Raw genomic sequence first — 27,922 nt, 5'->3', positions numbered from 1 at the left:
AGTTTAGTGAATTTTTACTTGCCATATTATAAATCACCAATTCTTGAGTGATTTGATACATTAAAATGTGATGTTTTTTGTTGGTGATCTAACCCTGGCTCTATGGAGATGATATTGTTCTACTTGGATTGTTCCTCAGACTGACTTTAAACATGCCTATCTTACATTTTTTTAAAGGTGCACTGTGTAACTTTCCTGGTGGACCCATCACCTGCTTGTTTTCATCAAGATTCTGATAATGATTTTGTCTGGAATGTTTGTCTTGCATTTACTCAGTAACATGGGTTTTTATTGACCTAAAAACATGCATTGTTACTGCGAGTGGGCTCGCCTTTCCACAGACCTGACCTGTAACCTTGGCCTGTGGTGTCACCTGAAACATTCCAGTGAATATCTCCATGGAGAGAAACAGGTGACGATCCCTCCACCTGAAAAGTTAAACAGTTTATCTTTAAATTACAAGTGTTTTTATTGCTAAAGAAATATCTAAAAAAAAAAAAACATGAATTGTTACTTGGCTTGGTAGTGCAACCTGCTTGCTATTTTTGTTCTCTTGTTTTGAATGTATTGTTTCCAATGGTGTTTTAGTTCTTTAAGCGTGGAACCTTGAAGTTTAATGTCATACTGTGGAACATTTTAGGCAGAGTTATTACATCTTCATCTGGATGGAGACAAGCTTTTGATGTACCTCACCTTCTACCAGAAAACCTAGTAAAATAGTGCCCCTTTAATTTATTCAACCTGCAATTCTTTGTGCTTCTCATCCCTATCAATGATGGGATAAAAAAATCCATATGTACAAAAATATATGAAAGATAATGGTTTTATTTATTTATTTATTTATTTTATTTACAACTGGTGAGACACTTAAAATCACAATATAGCCATGCCCTTATACTGTATATATGTTTTTTAGATTTCTTAAATCGCTGAAAACTTCAAAGTAAATCCAAGGTTCTATAAGGGCACAGACAGCGTAGCAATATAAATTCGCTCCCATACTCTTCCCTTCAGCCCATAAGACTTCCTGTAGAATTGAGCGTGTGGCGTGTGTGCTGTGCAGGCTGGAGATAAGGTCCCACAAGTTTTCCAAGGGCAGGAGGAGAGCGCAGACATCAGAGGGGAGCCAAGCCTGATTCATTACATGTGTTGCATCTGCCTCCTATTAAAAAGCCCAGAGCACAGTGTCTGCTGCCTCTCTCACACTCTCCCCCTGCAAACAAGCTCCTGACTCCTCGGTCCGCCTGTTTACTCAGAGCCAGCACTTCCAAGTCAGGCCATGCCACTTTCAAATAAGACTCAAGACTGTGCTATGCTTTGTAGCGCTGCCACTGCACTTCACTCGTCTCATCAACTATGAAACTGTATTGTCTGATCATAATGTTACCTTATTTTTACTTATAGAAATAGGCTGGATGGATTGCATTTATCCAAAGTTTTCTTCACTCCTAATTAATTACATTGATGAGTTTATAAGCTTATAAAATGCTTAATAATATGACTTAATAATAGAAAGCTGTAAATTTGAGATCCTGTTTAAAATTTAGTTGAAAAATAGCTATGTGGCATTTTTAAACCCCCAATGTATGACCTGGAATATGAATTTTTTAAATAATTGGAAGCAAGTACAGATCAATGGTCAGAGAAAAGGCAGGTACGGACCAACTGAAATACATTATTGTTGATAAGTGATGAAGGAACACCATTATAATGTAGGAAAACATTGATTTTGTACACAATATGTTAGTGCACAAATCTGTTATTCAGACATGTAGTCTGTGTAAAATGAAAAATTCTCAACTAAATGAAATAGTTGTGTACTTCTGCATTGGTTTCTTGTTAACTACAGACTTTACAGCAGCTGTATTTTCTGAATCTGATCCTAAGTGAATGTGACTAGTTTTCCTGAAGTGACTGTTTGACACTTTGTATTTTTAATGACTTGCTCATTTCCTGTGGCTCACAATCTCATCGACAGTGTTTTAATTATGCTCCGCTGATTGAACACTTAGGTGCGTGTGTTTCAGTGGACCTGTTAAACTGAGCTTTTTGCCAAACATACGCCATCTTTATCTGATAATTATTTCAGATTACATTAGAGGAAATTAAACATTTCAGTACGTGTGAGGGTGACAGAGTTGTCAACTGTAGTTTCAGAGTGTGAACATTGCCACTTCTAAAAAAAATATTTCTTCTCAAACCGCTAATAAGATCATTTTCAAGTGTTAGAAATAATGAATGTGGTTATAGCAGTTACGCAGAGGTGAAGGGTTTACAACAGAAATCTGTGCTATATATGTGCTCACCTATGGAAAAACATCATTAATGTGCCCTAGAGCTTATTTCTGAATTAATGGGACTTGATTATATTGTAGCACTTCAGCAACCAATTATTATTAATAACGACTATAATAGCATGTTTACTTGAAATGTTTTGTATAGGACTATGCTTTGATTTAAGTCTTCATCTGACCTTATCCAGTCCTATATTAGAATATGGAGTGTACAAACCTCCATTCTACACCTACTGAAAGATACAACCAGAAATGGATGCAAACAGTATTATGCTGAACCTTGGGCTCAGGGCATTGTACTGATACTGCAAAAGCCTGGGTAGCTGACATTATTTGACCGCATATTAAACACATGTCAGCAAACTCCTCCCAGGTGGAAAATAAATCATTGTTTTTTTGTTTGTTTGTTTTTTTTCATTACTTTTTGCTGACCACTAAGTGCAAATGTAGCATTTCCTGAGGCATGTGCCTTAACCTGATGTTGTTTTACTGCTTTGAATATGCCCTCTTGTTTGAAAGGCAAAGTCGACTTTGAATTGCAAATAATTATGTCAAGTGTAAAAAAAAACTGCATAACCATGATTTGAATTCTCCTTGTAAGCACGTGCACATGTTTTACATTTTACACACAAATGAAAGCTGCAAATTGACTTTGCAATCAACCAAAATCACACACACGACACGTCTTTACTATGATTTCAAGGACTAATAGAGAGAATTTCTACTGTTCAAAGTTTTAAACTAAAACAAAAGAGATTTTGGCTTTGAAAACAAGCGAAATTTAAGTCCACCACAAATTGTCTATAATGTAATTATTGTTGTAATTTAGGGTCTGCAAATATGAGCCAAACTTCTAGAATGAAGTACATTATCAACATAGGGCAGATCGGCACACAGCATGGGCTGTGTCTCAGTGTGTGTCTTTTTGTGTCTGCGTGTCTCTGTGTGTGTCAGTGTGTGCCTGTGTGTGTCGGTGTGTGTCGGTGTGTGTCGATGTGTGTGTGCTAGTGTGTGTGCCAGTGTGTGTCTGTGTCTGTCTGTGTGTGCCAGTGTGTGTCTGTGTCTGTCTGTGTGTGCCAGTGTGTGTCTGTGTCTGTCTGTGTGTGCCAGTGTGTGTCTGTGTCTGTCTGTGTGTGCGCCAGTGTGTGTCTGTGTCTATCTGTGTGTGCTAGTGTGTGTCTGTGTCTGTCTGTGTGTGTCGGTGTGTGTCTGTGTCTGTCTGTGTGTGCCAGTGTGTGTCTGTGTCTGTCTGTGTGTGTCGGTGTGTGTCTGTGTGTGTCGATGTGTGTCAGTCTGTGCTAGTGTGTGCTAGTGTGTGTCTGTGTCTGTCTGTGTGTGCCAGTGTGTGTCTGTGTCTGTCTGTGTGTGCCAGTGTGTGTCTGTGTCTGTCTGTGTGTGCCAGTGTGTGTCTGTGTCTGTCTGTGTGTGCCACTGTGTGTCTGTGTGTGTCTGTGTGTGTCGATGTGTGTCAGTCTGTGCTAGTGTGTGCTAGTGTGTGTCTGTGTATGTCTGAGTGTTCCAGTGTGTTCCAGTGTGTTCCTGTGTGTGTCAGTGTGTGCCAGTGTGTGCCAGTTTGTGTCGGTGTGTGTCTGTGTGTGTCGGTGTGTGTCTGTGTGTGTCGATGTGTGTGTGTGTGCTAGTGTGTGTCTGTGTCTGTCCGTGTGTGCCAGTGTGTGTCGGTGTGTGTCTGTGTGTGTCGATGTGTGTCAGTCTGTGCTAGTGTGTGCTAGTGTGTGTCTGTGTATGTCTGAGTGTGCAAGTGTGTTCCAGTGTGTTCCAGTGTGTTCCTGTGTGTGTCAGTGTGTGCCAGTGTGTGTCCAGTTTGTGTCGTGTGTGTCTGTGTGTGTCGGTGTGTGTCTGTGTGTGTCGATGTGTGTGTGTGTGCTAGTGTGTGTCTGTGTCTGTCCGTGTGTGCCAGTGTGTGTCGGTGTGTGTCTGTGTGTGTTGATGTGTGTCAGTCTGTGCTAGTGTGTGTCTGTGTATGTCTGTGTGTTCCAGTGTGTGCCAGTGTGTGCCAGTGTGTGCCAGTGTGTGCCAGTGTCTGTCTGTGTCTGTCAGTGTCTGTCAGTGTCTGTCAGTGTCTGTCAGTGTGTGTCTGGGTGTGCCAGTGTGTGCCTGTGTGTGTCTGCCAGTGTATGTCAGTGTGTGCTAGTATGTGTCTGTGTATGTCAGTGTGTCTCAGTGTGTCTCAGTGTGTGTCAGTGTGTGTCAGTGTGTTGTCAGCAGGCCCTCGGGACAGGTGCTGAGGGATGGCTCCATGTTTGGGAGCAGGTGCACCTTCCCTCCCCTTCCCTGTGCTCCGCTCTCGCCTTGTTCCCCTGATCCCCCCAGAGGCGTGTGGTGAGAGTGATTGGAGAGGCCTGGCCCACAGGGAGTGCTGCTCTCCCCAGTTCATCTGTTCCAGACAGGGCCCGGCGGGACTCACGGCTCTCCTGAGGGCCTCTTTGGCTGGGAATCAGAGAGGAGCCGTCTCCTCTCTCAGGCGAACTGCTTTGTTACTGTGTAGGGAGGTCTCAGTAGCCTCTGCGTTTCACTGTAGAGCCAAATAGAATGTTAGTCACTCTGTCCATGCACATATTAGATTATACCCTGGCCTTTTATTTTCTGCTTTCTCAAGAAGTGTAGCTTTTAATCTGCCACCTCTCATCATGTAGTACTTTTACTAGCTAGGATTTCACATCGTTGTATTTGTGAGTGGGTTACAAATGTGAATTAGCTGAGCGCACTAGCAGAGAGAGAGTTATAGGGGCATTTTAGAGCTTGTATAATATGTGTATCCTGTTTTATGTGGTCATTTATTATAAGACAAGTTCCATGAATAATGTATGATTAAATGGCGTAATGGATACACTGGGACTCGTCAAAATAAAAGCAAAAATCCATTTGCTTTCCCCGTAGTAAATCGGCTAGCTTGTCCTTGGGCTAATTTCCAACTTGGGATTTGGTGGGGGAGTGAGTGGATGTCTTGATAGCTGTTTCACGGGAGGGGGTGTCAGTAGTGCTGTACAATGAGCGGAGGAGGGGAAGCAAAAGTGAAATGAGATATGGACAGAGAACAAAGCCACAACACCTTTTGTGTTGGTCCCCCTCCCCCAATGCATACACAGGTTTTATACACAGGACTCTATCTGTTGCTTCCCCTGCCTTCTATCACAGCTCTGTCTCACACAATCTTAGAGCGTCATCCTGTGCCTTCGAGCAGCTGCCACGTCTGAGCCTCCAGAAAATGAAGGCAGATGAATCAATTTGGCCTGTGGCCCTAAAGTGCACTTGTCTGCGCCCTAGCCTTGAGGGGAGGGGGATAATGAGCCGATAGATTGAACCAGTGGCACTGAGCTCTGAGGTGGCTGATATAGAAGCAGACCTAGGCTGTGTGCCCCTCGTACACACCCCTGATGCCCCCCATGTGAGAGGAGCAGCCTGTCGCTGGGTTAATAGGGGTGAGGGTCCTCTGCGCAGGACACTTTTCTGAACAAATTAGAGGAAGGATCTGTATTGGTCCTTTACAGCCCTCTCTTATGTGGATTGGACTGGCCCTGCTCAGAACACCCAGAGTGCACAGGAGCCTGTAGTTCAGGGGGCTGCGGGTCCACATTCTGAGGGGGTAATATGGACTGACGGGGGGACAAGGCTGAGACACGGCCTCCCTGAGTGCAGCTGACAGGTGATGGCAGGCTTTAGCACAACAAGAGAGAAACCCAGGTCACAGCTAACAATGGGGAAAGTGCTCAGAGTCTGTGTAACTCTGAGGCTGCGTTTGAGTGCCTGCGAGGTAAAGAGGAGGCCGGATCAAAGAAGTAGGACAACAAAGCCTCACCCGCCCACCTGCAGACAGGTCCCCACTGACAGCAGGCAGATTGACTGACACTGCACCAGGCCAGCTCCCTCTGCTCTGAAGCTCTCTCTGACTAGCCCTATGCACTGAAGGCTGTGTGCTTCACTCTGGGTTAGAGGAGTATAAATGAGCAGACCCATGTCGGCACAACTCAACTTAGGGGGAAATTAAGATGCTGGAGGGCCCTTTGAAGATAATTAAAGAGCACAGAGTGGCAGCCTCCAGAGACAGACTGGAGACATGTTCAATACCGAGACTAATGGGGCTAATTTCCAGTACATTATTCATGTAAAACACAGGCACTTACTTAGCTATGTTTTTTTTTGTACATCTCTTTTAAAGGCAAACTGCAGTGCTTGCAGGGATCTGCTGCTTGGAGTAGTAATCATAATAATTCACAATTTTTGATAACATTCCATAATGGATGTTTACAAATGGTCATCTAGACCCTTGACTACAATATTAGTTTAACTTTACTGTCCACAGCCTCCTGACCTTGAACTGTGCCACAACATCATAGCACAAATCATCACTCCCAGGCTTTTTGCCTGTCTCTTAGCATTAATGAACAGAGAAAGGCGAAAAAACAAAACTTGAAAGCTGTACAGTTGGGAGCTTAGGGCCAATTAAAAACCTCCCTAGACAGGAAATTAGTCCCAGCCTTAATCACAGGCAGTCAGGGTTGCCAATCTGTCAGAGTCGGCGAATTCCTGCCCAGATCAATTGCTCTGGTGTCCTGGCGAACAGTGATGGGGGGAGCGGCTGTTGCATACTGCATCATTAGCCTAGGTGGCTAATTAGAAGCTGTGCTCTGATCAATAGCCGAGTTGATTGCTGACTGGGTAATGTAGCTGGCGTCCCCATAGGAGACAGAAACACTTAGGGTGCCTGCAGGAATTTGTCAGTATGCAGACGCTGGGTAAACAAAGTAATCAACAGCTGCACTTGAAAGCAATGTGACCCGCTGTGCCCCTACCTCCCCACTGCTGTTCGTGCACTTCCAGAGCAGCATAGGTAAAAAAGGCCATCATCTATTCTGAGACGTAAGGAGTGATTAGACTGACAGTTTGTAGAGACTGAGAAATGTGCTGGAAGAGGCAGGCAGAGTTGGAAGTCAAACCTGATTAGGCCCACCTGGCAGGGCTCTCCTCCCCCGCCATGATCGCCTGGCACCTGTCCTCCTTTTCCTACGCCAAGCTCTCTACCCCACTCATGTCACCACTGACCTCACCACACTGCTAATGCCCCTTGGCCAATCAGTGCACTTGCCCCAGTGGTGGTAGGGTAATTAAAAGGGAATTGTGTCTAGTTGGCATGTGAGCTTGTGGGCACAAGGGTAGACAAACACTCCCTGCCACCTTGCCTTCCTCCTGCTCTCCCAGCCAGGTGGTACCGTACAGGACCTGTCAGATTAGCTGATGACCCTTTTAATTCTAGCTCAGCCGGGGGCCATAATTGATATTTACCAGGAAAGGTTAATTGTAGCAGTGATCTGCTTAAATTACAGTGGAGATCAAGAGACCAGGCCCAGCCACTGTGCGAGCCACCAGGGGAGCTGCTACACTGCCGCATGCAACTCAGATGAATTATAGCCCACAGCTAGAGCTCGCGGAGTGTGGGCATGGGGCATGAGAGGGCTGATGCTGCACCAACAAACTGTCTGTTTGCATAGCTTGCAAAGAGTCCATCAGCAAAGGCTGAACCTGTGCCAGCTTTGGGTTGGCTTGCCTTTAATAAATAACACTTAGCATCTCTGAAGTGTTTGTATTGTGTTGTTTATGTTCTCTGCTGAATATTTTTACATCCTTGGATTAGTTCAGGACCATCACCACCACATAAATCAGTATTTTTATGTTCTTATCAGTTTTATATTGTACTGTTGTACAGCCTCACTGTGAGTGCTAGTTTCATAAACACGTTCCTTGTCTTACCTCTATTTGCACTGGTACACAAAGGTTTTGAGGTTGCAGGTGTTTTTGCTGCAGCCCCTCTGTTTTACATATAGCCAAAGCACAAACGACAGTGTGCTTTGACATGTAAAACACTTTTTTTTATACAATTATTATTACTCAAATTAGCTGTATTGTTCAGTGCTTTACAATAAGAAAAATAATGCATAGGCATGCATAGATCTAATTATCAAGATATACTGGAAACAGAAATATTTGGATGTTGATTGCAGACTAATGTGTTTATTGTGTTCCTGCAGATCAAGCCGTTAGCACTGCGGCCAGTGAAACTCAGTGAGGACGAACCGGTGCAGGAACTGAGGCTGCTAAAAAGCCCTTCTAAAGAGCAACTGAATGAGGTGAGACTGGACCAGACCTTTTCCTCTTCTGGCCTAGACCTGTCCCTCTTCTGGACTAGACCTGTTCCTTTTCTGGACCAGACTTATCCCTCTTCTGGACCAAACCTGTCCCTCTTTACAGAAACTGGACCAAACCTGTCCCTCCTCTTTAGAGACTGGAGCAGACCTTTCCCTTCACTACAGAGACTGGACAGTCTGTTTGAAAGGGCCAGAGCAGCAGCCTGTGGACTGTCAGATCAGAGGGCAGCTGTTGCAGTAGCTCCTGCTGTTCCCTGGATCACCTCATAAATCCCCTCTGACTGCTTGGCAGGCAGCACACCGACAGGAAATGATTAAGCCGCTGGAGCAGCCTCACCTGGTTGACCTGGCATTATTTAAAGCATGCCGTGGTAATGTAGACATGACCTAACGCAGTGCAGCCAGGTGTGGGGCGACCTTATCGACCTCAGGAAGGAACCAGTTAAAGACACAGGGCCAATTATCAGTGCACCGGCATCCATATGCCAGTTCATTTAGAAAGGAGTAGGTGGCAAAGCAAAATGAAGACTAGGCATTGGTTCAGCATAACGGATGAAATAATGCAATTTAGATACAGGGGAAGTAATGAGAATTTATGCAAAATCCCGAGCGGCCCATTTTAAATGAATGTAGAAATATGCTTCCTAACTAATGCCTGTCAAGCTCTGCTCCCAAACCTAACTAAATTCAATCAGACTGTTCATTTAGCCCACGAAAGCAGGCAGAGGGAATAAGAGAGAGGAAGCGGAGTGTTCAGGCTTCCTCCTCCAGCGGGGGCAAAGTGATGGAAAGAAAAGGATTTTAATGAACATATTAAATACATTGTTTTAAGCCATTCAGGGCTCTGAATGAAAATCCAGCCTTATGAAAACGGAAAATCACCCAGCCTAATTTCTCCATCTTGCTCCTTTTTATAAGCCCTGCTGCACTGCTCCTTTTGGTCCCCCCTCTTCCTCAACTATTTTCCCTGAATTTGTGTAAAGGCTGTCTTTTAATGAAAAAGTCAGGAGGAGGAGACGGGCTTGTCAGATAAAAGAGCCACACTAGTTGACAGCTCTGACAGTGCTCTACGGTAGGCTCAGTGAGGGAGGGGTGGGGCTGGGGCAGAGGGGGTGTTGACAATCGCCCATTGCATTCGCCATCACTGTTAGATGTGGCTTCTCTTTCTAATCCATCGCCAAATAAATGGTGCACAGACGTTGATTGTTGTAACTGTGCCATTTGTATCATCCATCCCCGTTTCTCCGGTTTGGGCTGCAGATTTCTGGCTGCTTTACAGTACAGCGCTAACTTGATAGACACCATCTTGCATATAATTCTTATTTTCCTGGCCCATAAAATCCCCTCGCCTGCATGAGCGCTACTAATTTTCGTAAAACACGCTCCATCACATCAAAGTGGCTCCCTAGCTTTAAGAGCTCTTAACTAATGATGCCGCATCGCCAACGAGTAAAATGGATTTCTCTTGTCTTAGCGCCAAAGGAAATAGAGACAAATGTGATGTGCAGACGCACCCATCGCCCGTAAAAACAGTCATGCATCAATTTGGGAGCGCAGGGTGAAAAACATTGCAGAGGGATGCCATGCTTGGGTCTTTATCTGTTTATTTTGACTAGGTAATTGTGCCTGTGGTGCAGTGGGGCCCAGCACTAAGCCGCTCAGGGATTAGGCAAATGTGAGGAGGTGGTGTGGTGGTGTGAGGGGGCTGCTTTCTCTGCATCTGTGTTCTGTCCAACCGTACGATAAATGCACTGCTCCAAGGGTCTCTATCCCATTTGGGGTGTGCTAGTGTCCCTGATGCATGTGATGATTGGTTGAATGTAGCTTTTAGTAATGTCTTTGTGTGTACTTTAATTAGTATTTACAAAATAAATCTATTCTATACGTAGGAATTATGATAATGTTGAAGAGGCAGGGGTGACTAATTGCATTTATTTATACAAAATGCACAAGCTGTCATTTGAAGCAAGTAATGTATGTCTTTTCATTACACGCAAAACTCTGGGCTGTAGATGTCTACAATCACGTTCTTTTCATCTCTTCTCTCTCAATGCTGCACCTTGTTCGCTTCCCTCAAAAGCTCTGATTGGCTCACCTTTCAACCTCACTCAACAACAAAAACTAATAGTCTGGGTTGAGAGATGATGGACCAGACCTGCCCCACTTGTCATCATGTTTTTCTTTTTTCTGTTTTGTAAGAGAGTGGAGGAGGGGGCATGGAAATGGGGAGAGGATTAGGGGGCGGATTTAGCAACATTTCTCTTCTCTGGGCCTGTTTAGTTAACCCTTAAATGCCGCCAGCATCCGCCCCGTCCCTTTCGCCACCAACCACTATAGCCAGCAGAGCGCTCCCTCCCCCTCTCTGCTCTCTGGGGCGGGTTCTTAAATCCTTTTGAAGTCCTAAGCGCTGCAGAAATCCATTGAGAGCCATGTATAATGGCTTTTAAGAGCGAGTGTTTAGCTGTATGCCGACCCTATGGCTTATGAACCGCTGGCGCTTTAATGGATCCCCCCGCTCCCTCCCCTCTTTTCCTCCCTTCACCAGCACTAAATCCAATGGATTGTCCCTCATTATCATTTAAATAAGCCTCTCTTTCTACTCTGAATGCTCCAAGTTGAATGAACTCTACATAGTAAAGCTAATTCCAAATGGCCTTGGCCTCCCACCATCGCAGCTCCCACATATACAAACATTTAAGAGCAGTCACAATATGCACCCAGTCAACACATTATTGCCTGTGCGAAACACTTTATGGCCTTTTGAAGCCCCGGATTTTGCCCTCTGTGCCGTTCTCTTCCGCACTCATTTTGGCTTCTCTCTGGTCACACTGGTGCAGGGAGTAAAGAAGTTGAGCAAAGCACGAATAGCCTTTTGATTCCCGCAGCGCCTGCTTTCCGGTTCGCGGCGGGGCTCCTCCCTAATCGTCACCACAGGAGCCGTCAGCGAATCAGACGGGCACACAGGCGTTGATGAGGGCTGAGGCCTAGAGCAGGTGTGGAAGAATGGATGAGGGGCTATGGGAGGGTGCAAAACAAGGGAGGCTGTGGCTCTGAAGGTGTGGGGGAGGTTGTCTGGATTGAAGGTGGACCTATGGATGAAATTGGTCTAGCAGAAAAGTCCCCTCCAGAGACTAGGGGGGAGAAATTGCCAATCTAGATGGAGGAATAAAAGCAGTGAAAAGTGGAAGTGGAGGGAGGGATTGGGAGATTGGAATTCGTGCTGGGTGCTGACGGACAGAGCTAGAACAAAACCAAGCATTTTTTGTCTCTACTTTGCTCTGATTCTGCATTTAGAGAAACCACCAGACAACGTGAACACTAAATAATTGTATTCAACAGTCAAACTAGTTTAACTGATGGAAAAGTTTAAAGTGAAGACAATTTAAATCAACGCCCAATCATGACACAACTTTAACAGCCTTTGTGCTGGTCCTAAACAAAGATGATTGTTGCACTTTGACCATCCAATGTTAAAATTCTAAATCTATTCTTGCAAATCACAACATACTTGGCAAGAAATATATCATGAACCTTCCATTGGGTTTTGTATTTATTATTTTTATTATGAATTTACTCTTTTAAGTCAAATGCTCCATGTAGTCCATGATATCTGCATAACACAAAATTTCCCTTGATTCCTTCAGCTGTATGTTTGCTTCACACATATTTTGTTTGCTAGTTACTGTTTTTGACCTCGACATACATCTTCTAATCTCACGAGTATTACAAGCTACACCATACTATAAAAATGCATAAACAACGGTAACTATAAAAAAAATATGATACGATTTATATTCTAACCAAACTCAAAGTGTTTGTTTAAATGTCTTTCCGGCAGCCCAGTGCAGAATGTATGATGGTGTCGTGCGTGGGCGAGGGCTACATGGCAGGGCGGGTAAAAGGTTAACGTGAATATTGATATTAAAGCGCTGCTGCTTCATCATGTCTGTGTCAGCCAGTGAAAGGCTTCTTAAAGGTCATTCCTGCTCTCTCCTCTCTCCCTACAGAGCTCCACTCACTCGCTGTCAGGTCGGGGCTATTCGGTAAGTGACATTTTCATGCTTCATAGCTTTACGGCAGAATTACAATCTCCAACGACCCGCTTTATGGCCGCTGCGCTCGACATTTTAATTATGTTAAATAGAGTAATGGAGAAATCATGATATTAGGGACATTAATTCTGCCTGACTGACTGATTAAATTGCGGGAAGGTGTCCTGCGCTACCTTGGCGAAAAGAACCTCCTTTTATTGGCATCGATCAACAGTGTGCGCCCAGGCTGCAGTTATGTGCCTTCCTTGAGTGACTCTCGATGAAGATTACTTTTTACTTAGGCCTTACCAAGTGTATTTATGTTCCATACATAAAAGCTGCAGGACTCTGATTCAAAAAGTGACGTATTCTTGAGTTATAGCCATGATAAACTGGGCATATGCTGTTTTCTTGTATAATGTAAATGTTAAAACTATTCCCAAACTCACACTGACTGGTTGAATCTTAGATAGATGGGCTGACCTCACATTGTGCATGGAAGTTTGGTCCAGTTTGAAAATGGTTGTGAAACCGGTTGTGAACTCAGAATCGGACAGTGTAAGTCCAGCTTAAGTGTCACTGTAAAACATGAAGATTTTTTAAAATAAATGTTTTCAGTTCCAATTCCAGTTATGGATATAGCACTGCTATTGAACTAAGCTCTTATTTTTCATGGATGGCTAATTTCAAACTTTATGATTGGTTGTATAATTTATGATTTGCAACATTGTCCAAATATGTCAGTACAACTTGCATCCTATGTTTGTACAGTGCAAATCAAGCTAAACGAGCCCAAGAGAAATAGTCATTTCTGAAGCATACATAATCTTACAAATTGTCAAAACAGGACTATTTTCGTCCATGCTGCCTTGTCCCTTTGCATTTCTAAACTGTGCATGTGAGCCCAGCTCTCCCTCTTCTCGAGTGATGTGTCTATTCTCTTGATAGTTCCGACAGTAGTTGTCCTTTATGTCCTTTGCTTAAAGGCGAACTCATCACCGCCACATTCTTTAAAGCGTGCTACTTTTAGCTGATGAGTGGCATATGGCACTTCTTATTGCCGTTTGGAAGTCATCATCCAGACAAACAAAACAACTATAAATGGTTTGTCATCGTTAATCTGCCTCAAAGGACCATATTTAAAGCCTTGAACAAAGCCCAACTTCACAAGACACTGAATTCAGCACAGTCTTCCTTTTTTTGTGTAAATTCTGTTTTAATAGAACATGTCACATTCCTATTCCCCGGCGGCCGCATACTCACAGATGGATGAAAACAAACAAGACCCTCCCAAAAAGCGTGTGCAGCCCTTTGGCTCGAGCTGTCAGTTTGACTCGGCGAGGAACAAGGCCTTCTCTTTATCTGCAAGAATCTTCGAGGGCATGGGGGACCGGGCCATGAGGGCAGGGGTTGGCAGTTGGTGTGTGTGGGGGTGGAGGCTACAGCTTGCAACCCGAGGAAAGTCTAGTAACCCAGTCAGGAAGTTTGGTGCTTGCTGACTATTCTCTTGAGCTCTCTCTGACTGGGCAGTGGTGCAGCATGTGTATCCTGCGGGCATCTCCTGGGCCCTGAGCTCTGACACTCAATCTGCTCTTGCTGCTACTTCCTGGTTTCTGGGGGTCTCTTTATACCCACAAATGCTCCTGGCTTTACAGAGGGATGGTGTGGGGTTGTGGGTCATGGTGGTTGGCTCTAGGGAGATGTCTGGGAAGAGGTGGAGTGAGATTGGAGATGGTGGAAGATCCGACTGCAGAGCCTTCCAGCAGTGCTATGGCTAGAGGAGAGCGAGCACAGAGGGCATGGCAGTGGGTGGAGGGCTGTTTATGATTTGGGAAGGGTCAAAAAGGTGTGGATAGAAGGCAGCCTTGTAGCGTCAAATTCATTCTACCATAAGGCCCTGAAGTTTTACACCAGATGCCCTTCCTGAAACCCAGTCAATTTATCCAGATTTAATTCTATTGATGTACAAATTATATTGATATATTGCTCGATAGTTTAATTTAGTTAAACTATTTCTTTCTCAAATTGCCATGAAAATGGGCTTGAGTAAAATTAATCTTATCTGGTAGTCTGATCCTGATCCAATCTGAAGTACTTGCTTATCAGAAGATTTGTTACAACGGAGTAAACCCACCATCGCACCATCTATAATTTGGATCAAATTTGGCACTTTTCCTAACTCTTATTCCCATATCATTTGGAAGCCACATTTACTGTGAAATGATGTTTGCCTAATTGTTCATCAGTTTAGAAGAAGAGGCTATAGTAAATCTTAATATCTTTCATATTCTTCTAGACCCGATTGGTCCTACAGTCCATTGTACTTTTTTACTGTATGTAATAAGGTTGTAAAAATAAACCAATATTTATTCAGTCTAAAGCTTTTCTAACAAGACTAGAGTTTGGTATAAAACTCAAATCAGTGCAAGAATCACTCCAAACTAGGTGGCAATGATTTACTGTGGTGAGAAGGAAATAAGTGCATAAAATATGGCATACAGGAGAGTAGCATAACAAGTAACAATGGTATCTCCACATCCATTCTCCATTTCAGCACAGCGGTGTCACATGCTTGAGAACATGTAAAATGCAGTATCTGTTAGTGGATGACATGAGCACACAAACACAGCCAGGCGCTGAGAGCTGAAGGCTAATCTCCGCACCATTGAGTCCAGCAGCCCGCCTGAGACCCGCTATCTCCTCCTGTGTGGAAGACTGGATATGGAATTGTTTATCAGAGCCACTCTCCTGTCTGCTTTGTGCCGGCTTCATTATAGCCTCGGCTATGTTTGGGAGACAATATCTGTTCCTTGTTTCCTGCACTGCTACCTGCTTGTTGTTCCAGCGGAGATGGGCCCAGGCTCCAGCGATTTATCATCCTCTCAGGGGCGGCTTGATAAAGAACCCAACATCCCCCTCTGTGTCGGAGAGATAGGAGCAGCAAGAGACAAGGAAAGTGTCGCAAAAATGTAACTGCAAATATCTGCCTGCACCGATTCTATCCCTGAGCTGGATACAGAGGAGGAGAGGGGTGAGCCTGGCCAAAAAGAGCCCTCCCTCTCTGTGTTTGTGTGAGTGATCTGTCGTCACAGATGCCCCGGGCCAAGTTCAGGCTCATGTTTTAATGCCTGATAAAAGGATAGACTGTATAATGTGCCTAGTCTGTTTGGGAGGGCTTATCTTGGAGATGTCAGGAGGTAAAACCTTGCTCCAGTGATTGAGCAAAAGTGCTAGGAGCTCTCAGACACACCCGTTCCTAATTTCCCCACTCGCTTTGTTTTAATCATATTTAACGCTAAATGAGTCTACACTCTAAACAGAGCTGTCTCTCAGTGTTTGTGCATTCTTAAACAGTCTTGTTTTAATTGATTTGGCATTCACTGTCTCCACATTGTGGCGAATCCACTTCTGTGTCTGACTGACAAGGCTCTTTACAAGATCTTTATCGAATACAGGGATTATGTCTCTTAATTATAATAGAAGTCATTAAGGGCTTCACGCTTTATTTAACAAACCACACAGATCCTCTGGATTACATTCTAAACACTGTGACTGAAGGGAAATTGAGTGTAAATTTCAGTCTATACAAGAACATTTTGTTGAGGCTTTTATTCAATGAACTATTGTTTGTTTTCCCCAGACATTATATCCCACATCTTAACTGTGTTTATTGTAATTTGAGGCAGCATAGTCTTCACTGAGCTCACATCTGAGCACACTGTGCAGGTGTGCCGGCCACCAGCTCCACACATGGTGAAAATTAGTGAAGGAAACCAAGTGCCCAGCAGGAGTGGGCTGGGGCCGTGACATTGCCCTGGCCTTGGGGTGGGGCGCTGCCTGTCAGGGGCCTCACTATGAAGGCTGTCCGCCTTCAAAAACCTATTTGTTTATCCCTGTGTGAGGTCCAGCCTCAGATCCTGGACCCCGCTGCTCTCTGCGCACCAGGGACCTGGGCTGTTGCCGCTAGCAACAGATAAAAATTGCTGTTAACCACAGCAGGGCCCACAACACATCAATCAAGGGTCTGCAGATAAAGGCTGCAGGCTTTAGGGGCCCTGCTGAATGGCACTACTGAAAATCCTTTCCAGTGACTGAGCACCCAGCTCTGGTGCTGGGGCTGCATTCAGACAGGAACAGAGAAAGTTCATTTTTAGCAATGCATTTGTGGTTTTATTCTAATGCAGATGGATTAGAGGCACCCTCACAAAAGATACTCTTGAGGTCATTTGAATAAAGGCAGCGCTGAGAATTAGTGTTGACTGGGTCTCAGAAAACTTGCCCTGACATAGTGCACTTGTTCTAAATGAACTACTAATTGCTTTGCCACTTGGCATTGCTCTTAAGTCTGCTGAAGAACAGGACATGAAGCTTATCTTAAAACAATTTGTAAGAACTGATTAGGATTGCAGATCATAGTGTTTAGCAGTAGTGTGGAAAGTATGCATACATGTGTACTCAAAGGTATATATATATATATATATATATATATATATATATATATATATATATATATATATATATATATATATATATATATATATATATATATATATATATATATATATATATCCTATTTCCTGTATCTTCTATGTCATGTCCCATGTTGGAGATCAAATGAAAACAGTGTCCCAGAAGTAAAATATTAGCTCCCCTCAAGCAGAGCCTTATCTGAGTTTGGCCTGTATATACAGTGTCCCCTGACTCACATTTGCCCCACTTTAAACAAATAGCTCTATAATGCACCAATCAAACAATGCTCCATGGGTTTGTTTACTGCAAGCTTTCTCCCCATTAAGCTTCACGGACACTGTAGACAAATAAAGAGGTAATTTCACTTTATCATATGTTACATATACCACAATCAAGCAGCAATTACATGCTCCTTCCATTTGTAAGAGCTCCCCGCGCCGATGTGGATGTTTTAATGAGGGCTGTAATGAACGTTCGGGGTGTTTGGCAAGTCTCCGAGATGTTGCTGGGGCTTTTATGGCTTCCCATTATAACGTACAATTTGCATCAGCAAATTACAATGCTCCATATCATTATGCTGCACCGAGGCCCGATCATAAATTAGAGCTCCAATTACAAACATCTATGTAGGAATGAGAATGAATATGATGGCAGCCCGACAGACAGACAGACAGATAGACAGACAGACAGACAGACACATGCTCACAGACACACACGCACGCACACACACAGAAACAGACAGACAGACAGGGGAGAGACTACCTCCTGTGGATCCTGGAAGAGACTTCCACAGAGGTGTGATATGCCCATAAAATGCCCATTTAGGACCGTGACCTGTCTAAACCCAACAGAGCATTCTGGAAAACATGGTTGACTGGTTTTGTTGTTGTTTTGTTAAAGAAAACAATATGGCTAATCAGTGTATGCTAATAGGAGCTAGAGGACTCATTAGGGGCGTGAACAATTTTGCAAAATATGACTCAGGTGACAGTTCATGCCAAGGATAGCTCAGACTAATAACAGATACTCATCACTGTAAAGTATAAAGTGTGTTAGTTAGCTCATCCCTTCAGACAGATATTTAATGGTGCATTGTGCAGCTTTTCTGGTGGAGGGTCTGTCAAATGCTTTTCTCTGTGAAGATGTTATTGCTTTGTCTGGAATGTTTCACAGTATGATATTAAGCCATTCTATCACCATGGAAACTAAACTAGATCAGATCTCTGAAGTGGCAAGCACAGTCAGAATCGCTGTTTTTCGAGGTATTTTTGAGCCACCTGTAATCTAATAAATGTAAGGTAGAGCTATTTAACCCATTGATGCCGGATGCTGCGCTGCGCAGCATTCGGCGTCAGCGGGTTAATGTCATACTATGGAACATTTCAGGCAAAGCAATGATATCTTCATGGAGAAAAACATTTGACGGACCCTCCACCGGAAACGTTACAGCATACACATTTAAGGCAGTGTCTTATCAGAACCCTGTCAAAACTAAAGAAGCTACTTGAATGCGTAAGCGAAATGTATGCACTCTCAAATCTGAACGACAGAGGGATTACACAGATAATTTTGTTTTGGCACTTCTGTATGTCTCATTTCACACTGTAACTCACCCATTTTTTGATATTTTTAAATGGCGCATCTTTCCCTGTTGCCTTTGTATTTGTATTTGAAAGCATTCGCCTGTTCATTGAGCTATGCAAAGGTCCTGTCTTGTGTGTCGTGATTCAGAGTGCGTTCTTGTCTTTCTGTCGAACACTTTTTCTTTCCCCTTCAACTTGATTATACTCTGAAGGGAACATAATAAATCACAGACATTTATCATGCTGCAGCTTATTAATTCACTGCCACAAGTGCAATATAAGTCGGTGTCATTTAAAGTAACATTCCACCACTGCTAATGTTGCCTCAAGAATCCTATGAAAGAATCTTGGCTGGAGTTGGCAAACACAACATTTGATTAGGATGTTTCTTTCCCATACAAACTGGCTGTCTAGTCAATAACCGTAGGCTATCAATTGGAAGTTTGTACTTTTTAAGTGCATCTGTTAGGGATGGGATGAGACATAATTTCAACACGACATGTCACGAGATTGGTGCAAGAGAACGAGACAAGATGAGATTTTGATAGAATTTCACAAGTTTGGCTTCACAGTATTTATTTAATTTGGTAGTTTTGCTGTCACTGTAACACACCGTTTTAGAACTGCATCTCATCAAGAGAAGTTTCTTTCTTTTCTTATTTATTCAAGGCAAATGTAAAAGTATGATGAAACATATTTCACAAGCTCTCTTTTTCTCATATGTGCACAATCTTGTTGCATTTTAGTCTCGCAAGATCTTGTGACACAAGCTCTTGTCCCGCAACCAGTTGTCTTATTGGAAGTATGATACCCAGCTTTACCCATCAACTTCCACTATTGCACAGTAAAGCTTTGCAAGTCTTCATAGTCATGTTGTATCATATTTTTCAACAACATGGCTCAATGCTATTATATATAAGATTAAAAGGCTGAGAACTTTCTTCAGAGCCATCTTTTGGATATGCGTTCTCACCACAATACAAGGGCAAAATAGATTGGTGATTGAAACTGGCCTTGCAAACAAACTCTTCAAGGCTTAACACAACCAGTAATAGTAAGTAGAGATGATTGATCCCACTTTGACAGTTAATCAGTTTATTGATGGCATTAGAGCAGTAGATCAAATGCAACAGACGTTCTTATTAAACTGTGTATGGCATTTTTATAGTGTCTGTGCAATCCCCCAGTCGTCAAGGTAGGAGAAAGAAAAGAAAGAAAGAAAAATAAAATTCTGTCAACTGGATAAACATTTTTTGAGTGAAGATGTTTTGCAGCTTCTTCAGTTCTGAATCTTTATAGTGTAACAGCAACAAAACAAGAACACTTGGCATTGTGGTTTTACCTAAAATCTGTAACCTGTGGCCAATCTCTACATAGAAAGTGAACAAAAGTGGAACAAAAGGCATTCACCGACAGATCGCTCTAGGCACCAAATTCAACCCACCTTTTCCGTTCATACAACAGGCCCGCGGCTTCCCCACCAGCCCACACAAGTTCCCCAAACAAAGCCTGAAATTAAGAGGAGCTGGAAGCAAGACCATTTTAACATCATATTAACAAGAGTTTATTCAGATCCACTGTATAGTTTAAGGAAATAGCAGATCCATGTAGCATTGCGTTACCGTCACAGATTTTAAGTGATTTCACATATGCTTCTATCATCAACACCTCTCTCCACATGCTAAAAGCTAATTTTAAAGGTACTAAAACCTCAATTTGTAGCATTTAGAGGGTGTCAAATCATGTTTAATTCATTTTTCTAAGTTCCACCAAAACTGGAAAGTCTGTAGTCTCAAAGTCTCAAAGTCTTCCTTCTAACATGGCTTCTTCGCAGCACACTTGCACCATATAGAATGACTGAAATTTCATTGGAGATACTAGATAAAGAGACATCATTGCACCACATCACAACACTTCTGGCAATTATCAGCGCTGTCTTTTAACGTTTCCGTGAATCTATCAAAGTTCAACCCCCGATCGCTCCCTCCTACATAACTACCTTTTCCAACCCGCACAAGAACTTGCACTAAGTAGGTCACATTTTCTGCCACTTTTCCTCTAATCACTCGACAAAAAGAACACCGCTTCCCTCCACCGCAGCCCCTAAGCTTTGCTCCTGGGATTTCAGTGAGCAACAGACATGCATTTGATTTCTGCCATGTATTTTTTATTTAACTTTTCCCTTTTTTTCCTCATTCTAGTTTTTGTATTTGACAGTACACAAGCAACACAAGCCTTCCCCAACTTGAGCACACGTGAAGACTTCAGTGTCTCTGGGTGGAAAAGCTGTCTGACTGTAACAGCAGGTAGAGGATAGGATTACACACAAGCACAGGCAATTACACCTCCAGCTGATACTGTTGTGTTTATGAGAAGAGGAACTGTTAATGACAGTGTTGTGTTCTCCGGAGGCCCGCTGCACAGATTAGGCAAACCCACTGTTGGTGTCAGGCCCTGTCTCCTGCAATGCGATGCGATACTATGCCAGTGTGCAAAATGTATTTATTCTTCAGTTAAACAAGCAGAGTCCATGTTTGGCAAGTTTATAGTATGCACTGGACCTGAGAACATGGTTGCGTAAGTAAATGATGGCACAGTGATTAGTGCATCTGCCTTTGTGAGTTCAGACCTAGCAGTCCACTATAGCCTACTATTGCTTTAGTTAAGTTTAAGTAGAGTGGATATGATCAAGAACTCGTGGTTTATTATTTCCATTGTGTTAGCATTGACATTTGATACTAAGAAATAGACTCGATACCCAGTATTGATTTTGATACCAGCATTTTCTTGAATTTATCTTTAGAATAGAATGTTATTTTCAACATTAAATCATCATATTTTATTTTATATTATCATCACCTTTCATCAAATTTTCTTTTATATCTGTGTAATCTCTCATCCAGGTAGGTTCCAATGTGGTCCATGAGTGTATAAAAGTGTGTGATCTCATACTAGTCAGGATCATTCTAAATCTATTTGGGAAAGGTTTATTTCTGTTCTGTAAATGCTTTTTAGTATCGATACTTGCTATAAATAAGTATCTAGTTTCGATACTAGTTTTTGTATTGATTAGCATCTGATCATTGATACTTTTGACAACCCTACTGTGTTGTAATATGTTTTACTTTTTAAAACATATGCGAAGCCTAATCTACTTTGGTAAGTGAGGCAATCAATAGAAATAGTCAACCAAACTCTCTTTTCGGTATACCCTACCTAAAGTTATATCAGTTAACCAACTTGCTTTCAACTTGCTGTATCTGGGAAACCATAAATACAAATGTGTGCTCATGTATACAGACAAAAGTGAAAACAAATACTGTCTGTGCTTTGAGGTAATGGTGGGTCTCTGTAGGGTTTGTGCCACTTCCCCCCTACGTGCTTTCACACACGGAGGCCAGACTGCACTGATTGAGTTTGTGTTTAGATAAAGCTTAATCATAATTACATCAGACAAACAGTGTCTAGGCAGAGTGTTACCGAAACCATTTGGTTGTACATTATATAAATTAACCATCAGCTATTTCACACGTACTTCTGTTTATGTTGCTGACATTTTAGAAGCTATAAATTCTTTTTTCACAGTGGCTTTAATGTGGAAAATATAAGTGTGTGCTGTTTCTTTTTGAGCATAGCAGTTGTTGTGTGCCAGGCTGAGCGTATGTAGAGCAAATCCGTGATATGCACTTGTGTTGGTGCCAGATGGTGCTAACATGGTGTTTGCCTTTGTTTCCTCAGAGACAGCACCTGTTGGGGTGAGTCTATCCGTTTGACTCACAGCATCCTCTGACATATGCCTCAGGCCTCATCCAACTATACCTGTGTTTGACAAGATACCTGCATTTCATTGTACATTCATAGTACAACAACAACTACTACTACTACTACTACTACTACTACTACTCTACTACTACTAGTACTGCTCTCTCAGCAAATCTTCTGCTAAATAAACTGTGTTGATTTAACCAGGCTTCTGCAAATGAGAACAATATTACTTTGACCTTCTATGGTTGTTATTGTGCTATATTTTGCATTATTCTGCCAAAACTACTTTGGACACCAACAATGCCAGTAGAGGTTGCAAGCTTTTTAACTGCTGCAATAAATGTGAAGTAGTTTGTACCAATTCCATGTGTCAAGGTAAAAACTATTGTAGCAGAAGCAATTTGAACTTTGTCATATTCAAAACAAGTCTGGTCATGTAATTAGGAGTAAAAAATATGACACTAGCAGTAATATATGTATTTTTTTTTATTTAGCAAGGAATAGATGACTTCATTTACATAAATATGCAGTTCTTGTTGCCAACTCTAGACCATATCTCATGTCTTGCCTGTGGTAGTGACCTCTCCTTGACTTTTCTGTGGGCAGCCTATAAAAAGAAGAGCATTATACACTTAAAGTCAAAAAATGCTTTGTATAGCTACAGTAACTGCCTATAAAATGCAATTGGCTGCCTCTCCCTCGCCTCCCGCCCGAGAACCTTCCCCGCCACACTCCAGATCCACACACCATGCCCGCAGCGTGTGCTTGGCCTTGGCCCCAATCACACCGGGGCACATGGGAGATTAACTGGGCTGGCTCACTCCACTCAGCGGGACCGGGCGACTCCCCTCCACTCATCCAGGCCCAATCTGCCAGCCAGTCTCCTGCTCCGCCGAGCCATGGCAGCAGGGCACCACCAGCACCGGCCCGCCTTCATTACGCCTGCCAGATGGGCTGAGAATTAGATTCGAACTCCCACCATGCAGAGGAGAGAGAGTGGGAAGAGAGAGAGAGTGAAGAACAGGCATAAACGCAGAGAGGGAGAGGAATTTGGGTAAGGGGCGGAAGAAAGTAATGGTTTTTGTTTTCATTTATGTTGCAAGTTATTACGTTTTAATGCAACGCCCCTGGGACCTGGCGATATTAAATGCCTGGCTTTTTGAATAATCGACGCTAACCGCAAGCAAATGCAAAGGGAGAAATGAAATTAGCGAGCGCAGCAATTTGGCACAGTGATTATCGGCTCCTCGGAGGCACTTCCTGATGATTTAAGAATGCTAACATTTAAGCTAGTCAGATCTCATTACTCTTCAAGGTTAAACGGAGCTGCAGCGGAGGGGAGGCAGATGCTTGATTGGAAATGGGGATACTCGTTCTCCTCGTGTCTTTCGATGTTTCTGACGTCTGTGGAAGCTTTCTGTGGAGCTTTGGTGAGACTCAGGGCTCAAGTTAGTCAGAGTTTGATAAGACCTTTGCCTGTACTTAATTAGAACAGTAGTTTATCTGTAATTATTTGTACACCATCAATCAAATCTTAACTATTGGACCCGAGTTTGTTGATGATATGTATATATATATGTATATATATATGTATATGTGTGTATATATATATATATATATATATATATATATATATATATATATATATATATATATATATATATATATATATATATATATATAGGTGCACTACCTACCTGCTTGTCTTTATGGATATGTTATTACTTAGACAGAAATGTTCCACAGTCTGACATAAAATTAATCTATTGTGCATTTTATTCCATTGCACATTTTTTATTGATCAAAAACAACTATAAAAGCATACATTTTTACTATTAGCAGGGTTAGCAGGTTAAAGGTAGCAGATCTGTGTTGTAATTTTACCCATTCAGCAGCACTTGTCCCAATGGAGAAAGATTATTGTAAGGCAACAATGTGAAAGATTCTAGGCGAAGTGATTTCCATGGAGACAAGCATGTGGCGGACACAATCCCAGTAAAGTTACACAGTACACCTTTATAATATTTTACTTCTCAAAACTTTTTGGTTCTATTTCTGTAATACTGTTTTGAATTAACCATCTTTAAGAGTTAGTACATGAGCTCAATACCCAAATGTGTGTGGTAAATGGGTTCCTGTAACTTTTCTTAGTTCAACTGTGTGAAAAGCAATATTACTTTGAATAACAATATTTTTTGTTGAATTTAAGTGTATTCTTCTCATCTCTGTTTGTAGGTCTGTACCCTCATTCAGAGTACTTCCTTTATGACTACCAGAAGTACATATAAACACTGGAGATTTTTTGAAACCAAACCAGAGAAAATTGTTATACATTTTCGACAGCAGCTCATATATCTTTTAATAGTGTCGTCTATTCCTATTCCTTCACATTGTACAGGCATAAACTGTTTTCAGTGCAATACTAGCCCTAGCTTTTTGGGTGCAGTGTTTCCCTTAGCCAGCTACAACCCACATCTGCTCTCCACACACAAGCTGATCCAATTAGGTGACACCAGACAATGGATTTACTCCTCAATAAACCTAGCAAAGCGCCAGGGGTCCCCCACAATAAGGAAGTGTTTTTTTTTTCTATAAATCCTTTTACAGGTATTTACTCTCTAGTGGTGTTTTAGGTTTGCTTATCTGAAAATGGGGCAGGGTTGTGGAAGGCAGGAATATCGGTGTATAGAAATTTTGTCAATAAGTGCGTAACGGCAGATGCATTTCACTCTGTTAAGTTTTTGGCAGATGGGGTGGGCCTTTGTCTTCAGGAATGCAGCATACAGAATAGGTTAAGTTTGTGGTTTATGTTAAAGCAGACCTACTATGCAAAATTGACATTTTAAAGCTTTTAAACATGCTATAGTTGTTTCCCATTACCATTTACTCACCATCAGTTTTATTTGGAGTGATAAGTGCATGTTTGACCAATCTTTAATCACTTATTTTCAAGACATTTCAACCCCCTATTCACTGCCACCTGCATATGCCCACTGCTTTGTACTAACTTTGTTTACCAATTTAATTTTCTTAATCTGTGATACAGGGTAGGATTGGCAGCATCGCCTGTTCATTTTGGTTTAGAAAAAAATGCTATCATGATGTACGGCTATCCATAGGAGGTGCCTACAACTTCACCACTCTTAGTTGTGATGATGTTAACAGTGACATCAGTTTTCACTAGGCACCACAGTTTTCTAGGTTTAGTTCACCATTAACCTAGCCTGATTCATCAGCGGGTTTCACTTCATGAAAAACATCTGACCTTGCAGCATTAAGATTCATTCGCTCGACGGTAGGTGGGTACTTTTTTATTTAACCTATTGCTGCTATTTGGTCGTGACCTATATAATGCGCCGCTAACGGAGCTAACTGGTATATTAAGCTTTCCCCAAATCCCATAAGAATAACGTCTTTCCCCTTGTTAAAATTCACCAAACATTCTCTTTGTTCCAGCTTTAAATCCTCACTCTCGGGAATAATTGCTAACCAAGAATGTATGTCTTCGTGTACATCAATCTTGACCTCTTTGTTTACTGTTGTGCTGTACCACAATAGGGACCCAGACAGGAGCTTGAGTTTGACGTCATGGCTTCACAGGTCTTCACTGATTGGCCGGTGCACGGTCTACAACTTCCGGGGTTCTTGCAAACAGTCTAGTGTATTCCGATTCCTGACCTAGTCGCTGAAGAGAAATGAAATTGAGCGGAGGCACTAGGTGGCGCCAGCCTGGCTACCGGTAACCTAGAACACAAAAAAATGTTTTTTCTATTTTGGCATCCAAATGTAAAACTATGAACTGATGAATAAACATGATCTGAGAAAGGTATTTCAATAGTTCAATATGTCCGCAAACAAAATCCACAGAACTAAACAAATTCCAAAAGTTACAAATTTAAAAGAGTAAATGTAACTCATTACTCTCCACCTCTGTGCAGACAAAATCAAAAACTACTGTGATGAAACGCATTTAAAGCCAGCCAGGAGCGGCGACGCTACTTTAGGGAATAAGTCTATTAGATTCTCCAAGCTGTTGTTTTCTCATGCAGGGGGGATCATTGCAAGTCAAATGTAATCATCTTGCCGTTGGGTTATGCACCGTCTCGAATAATAATAATATTAGGTTGGTCCCTGGCATTGCCTACATAAAGCTTGTAATTTGAATTTCTGAGGCGCAAGTTCTAAGGCTGATGTTAATCACAGCCAATCACTAGTGTTATGGTTGTGTTTTCCTCCTCTGTTTATAACTGCTTTATCTTCGGGCGCATCTTTAAGTTTGCCGCATGAATATATTATCTAGAAACATGGTGTCTGGCGTTGTACATCTAGCCTCCGCCCACTGCAACAAAGTCTGTACATCACATTTTGTCAGAGTTGTGGCCAAACGGGATTTTAGGATTCCAGCGGTGTTGCTCCAAGAATGAGGCAAAGCTTGTAAAATGTAAGCAGGCATTTCCACATAAAACATTCACACTTAAGTACGATTAGTGGAGATTAAGGTGGGTTTGTTGCCTCTGTGAAGACCCCGTGACAATTTCCAAAAGGATTCAGAGGAGCTTTGCCGGCTCTGCCTCCTTAATCCTATGCCAGGAGTTCTCACCCACCTTAGATGAATTATTTACATTTAAAAATCTCACATCAGTTTTGCAGCCAAGGGCCTCGAAGCACCAAGGTACCTTAACATCTGAAGAGTCGATGCATGTTAAGTAGTAAAAGGTATCTCTGCCTCTCAGACTTTTTTCATCATGTTTAATGTATAGCTCTTTTCATCCTCCTGTGGGCACTAACCTATAGCATTCACAACAGTCCTGGGTTCGATTCCCTTATCAGCCCAGAATATAAATAGAATATGTGTTGTTTCTTTGTTTCTTTACTGTTTTTGTGCTTTCATTTGAAGTGTTGAAATCAGTATTAAAGCTGCACCATGTATTTTCTTTGTCACAATGGCAATGTTATTGTTTTGGCTAGAATGTTCCGCGGTTTGACATTAAACTTAACTTATTTTCATGAAGATAAGTTACATTCTTTTTAGCAATTAAAATACTTGTAATTGATTGAATGCAAGATGATCACATTTATTGCCATTGCGTTCCATGCAATGTAATGATATCCCCATGGAGACAAGCTCACCAAAAAAGTTACAAAGTGCACATTAACTTTACTATTAGATGTGCTTCCTCAAATCAAAGACCAAAAATAATAATTTAACAGTTCTGGTATAGTTGGAGAAAGGTCAGTCGCTGAGTTTTGGTAATGCGTTTTTTATATTTTATTGTCACTTTAAGCCAAACGAGGGCACTCCATTCTATTAAAAGTAAATCTGTAGTTTTTCAATTTCCTACTCTGTCAGAATTGAATACTTATATCAAACAGTGGTCCATCCTGCTATAGCTAGAATGGGAGCCCATCTCCCCAGCCAAGCTATTCTCTGACTATCGTGTCTGCCATTTCCATATCTTCTCCCTGGCATGTATATGAGCCAGCCCTCCCATGTGCCGTGTGATGCGATCCCCAGATAGATTCATTCAAACGTAATGATAAAAGATGGGTTTGGACAGGGCTACTTATTTGACAATCATTGGAGTGCCAGAGTGATGGATGGTGAGGAGGGCCTGTAC

At 42.3% G+C, this 27,922-nt stretch overlaps 1 protein-coding gene across 7 annotated transcripts in view; it reads left to right on the top strand.

The window, feature by feature from the left end:
- Positions 1-27,922, top strand: part of fbrsl1 (fibrosin-like 1) — a 310,834-nt gene that overhangs the window by 136,354 nt on the left and 146,558 nt on the right. For 5 of the 7 annotated variants that reach the window (XM_055161578.1, XM_055161582.1, XM_055161577.1 and 2 more), the window contains exons 3-4: positions 8,339-8,437; positions 12,463-12,498. In XM_055161578.1, the coding sequence (XP_055017553.1) occupies positions 8,339-8,437; positions 12,463-12,498 (135 nt within the window). The remainder of the gene's footprint in view (positions 1-8,338; positions 8,438-12,462; positions 12,499-27,922) is intronic. The other 2 variants (XM_055161581.1, XM_055161579.1) reach the window with 1 other exon arrangement.

This window comes from Boleophthalmus pectinirostris, unplaced genomic scaffold (assembly GCF_026225935.1).
Source record: "Boleophthalmus pectinirostris isolate CB_2022bp ecotype Guang Dong unplaced genomic scaffold, ASM2622593v1 HiC_scaffold_4, whole genome shotgun sequence".
NCBI lineage: Eukaryota > Metazoa > Chordata > Actinopteri > Gobiiformes > Gobiidae > Boleophthalmus > Boleophthalmus pectinirostris.
This window is presented reverse-complemented; position numbering and strand designations above follow the sequence as displayed.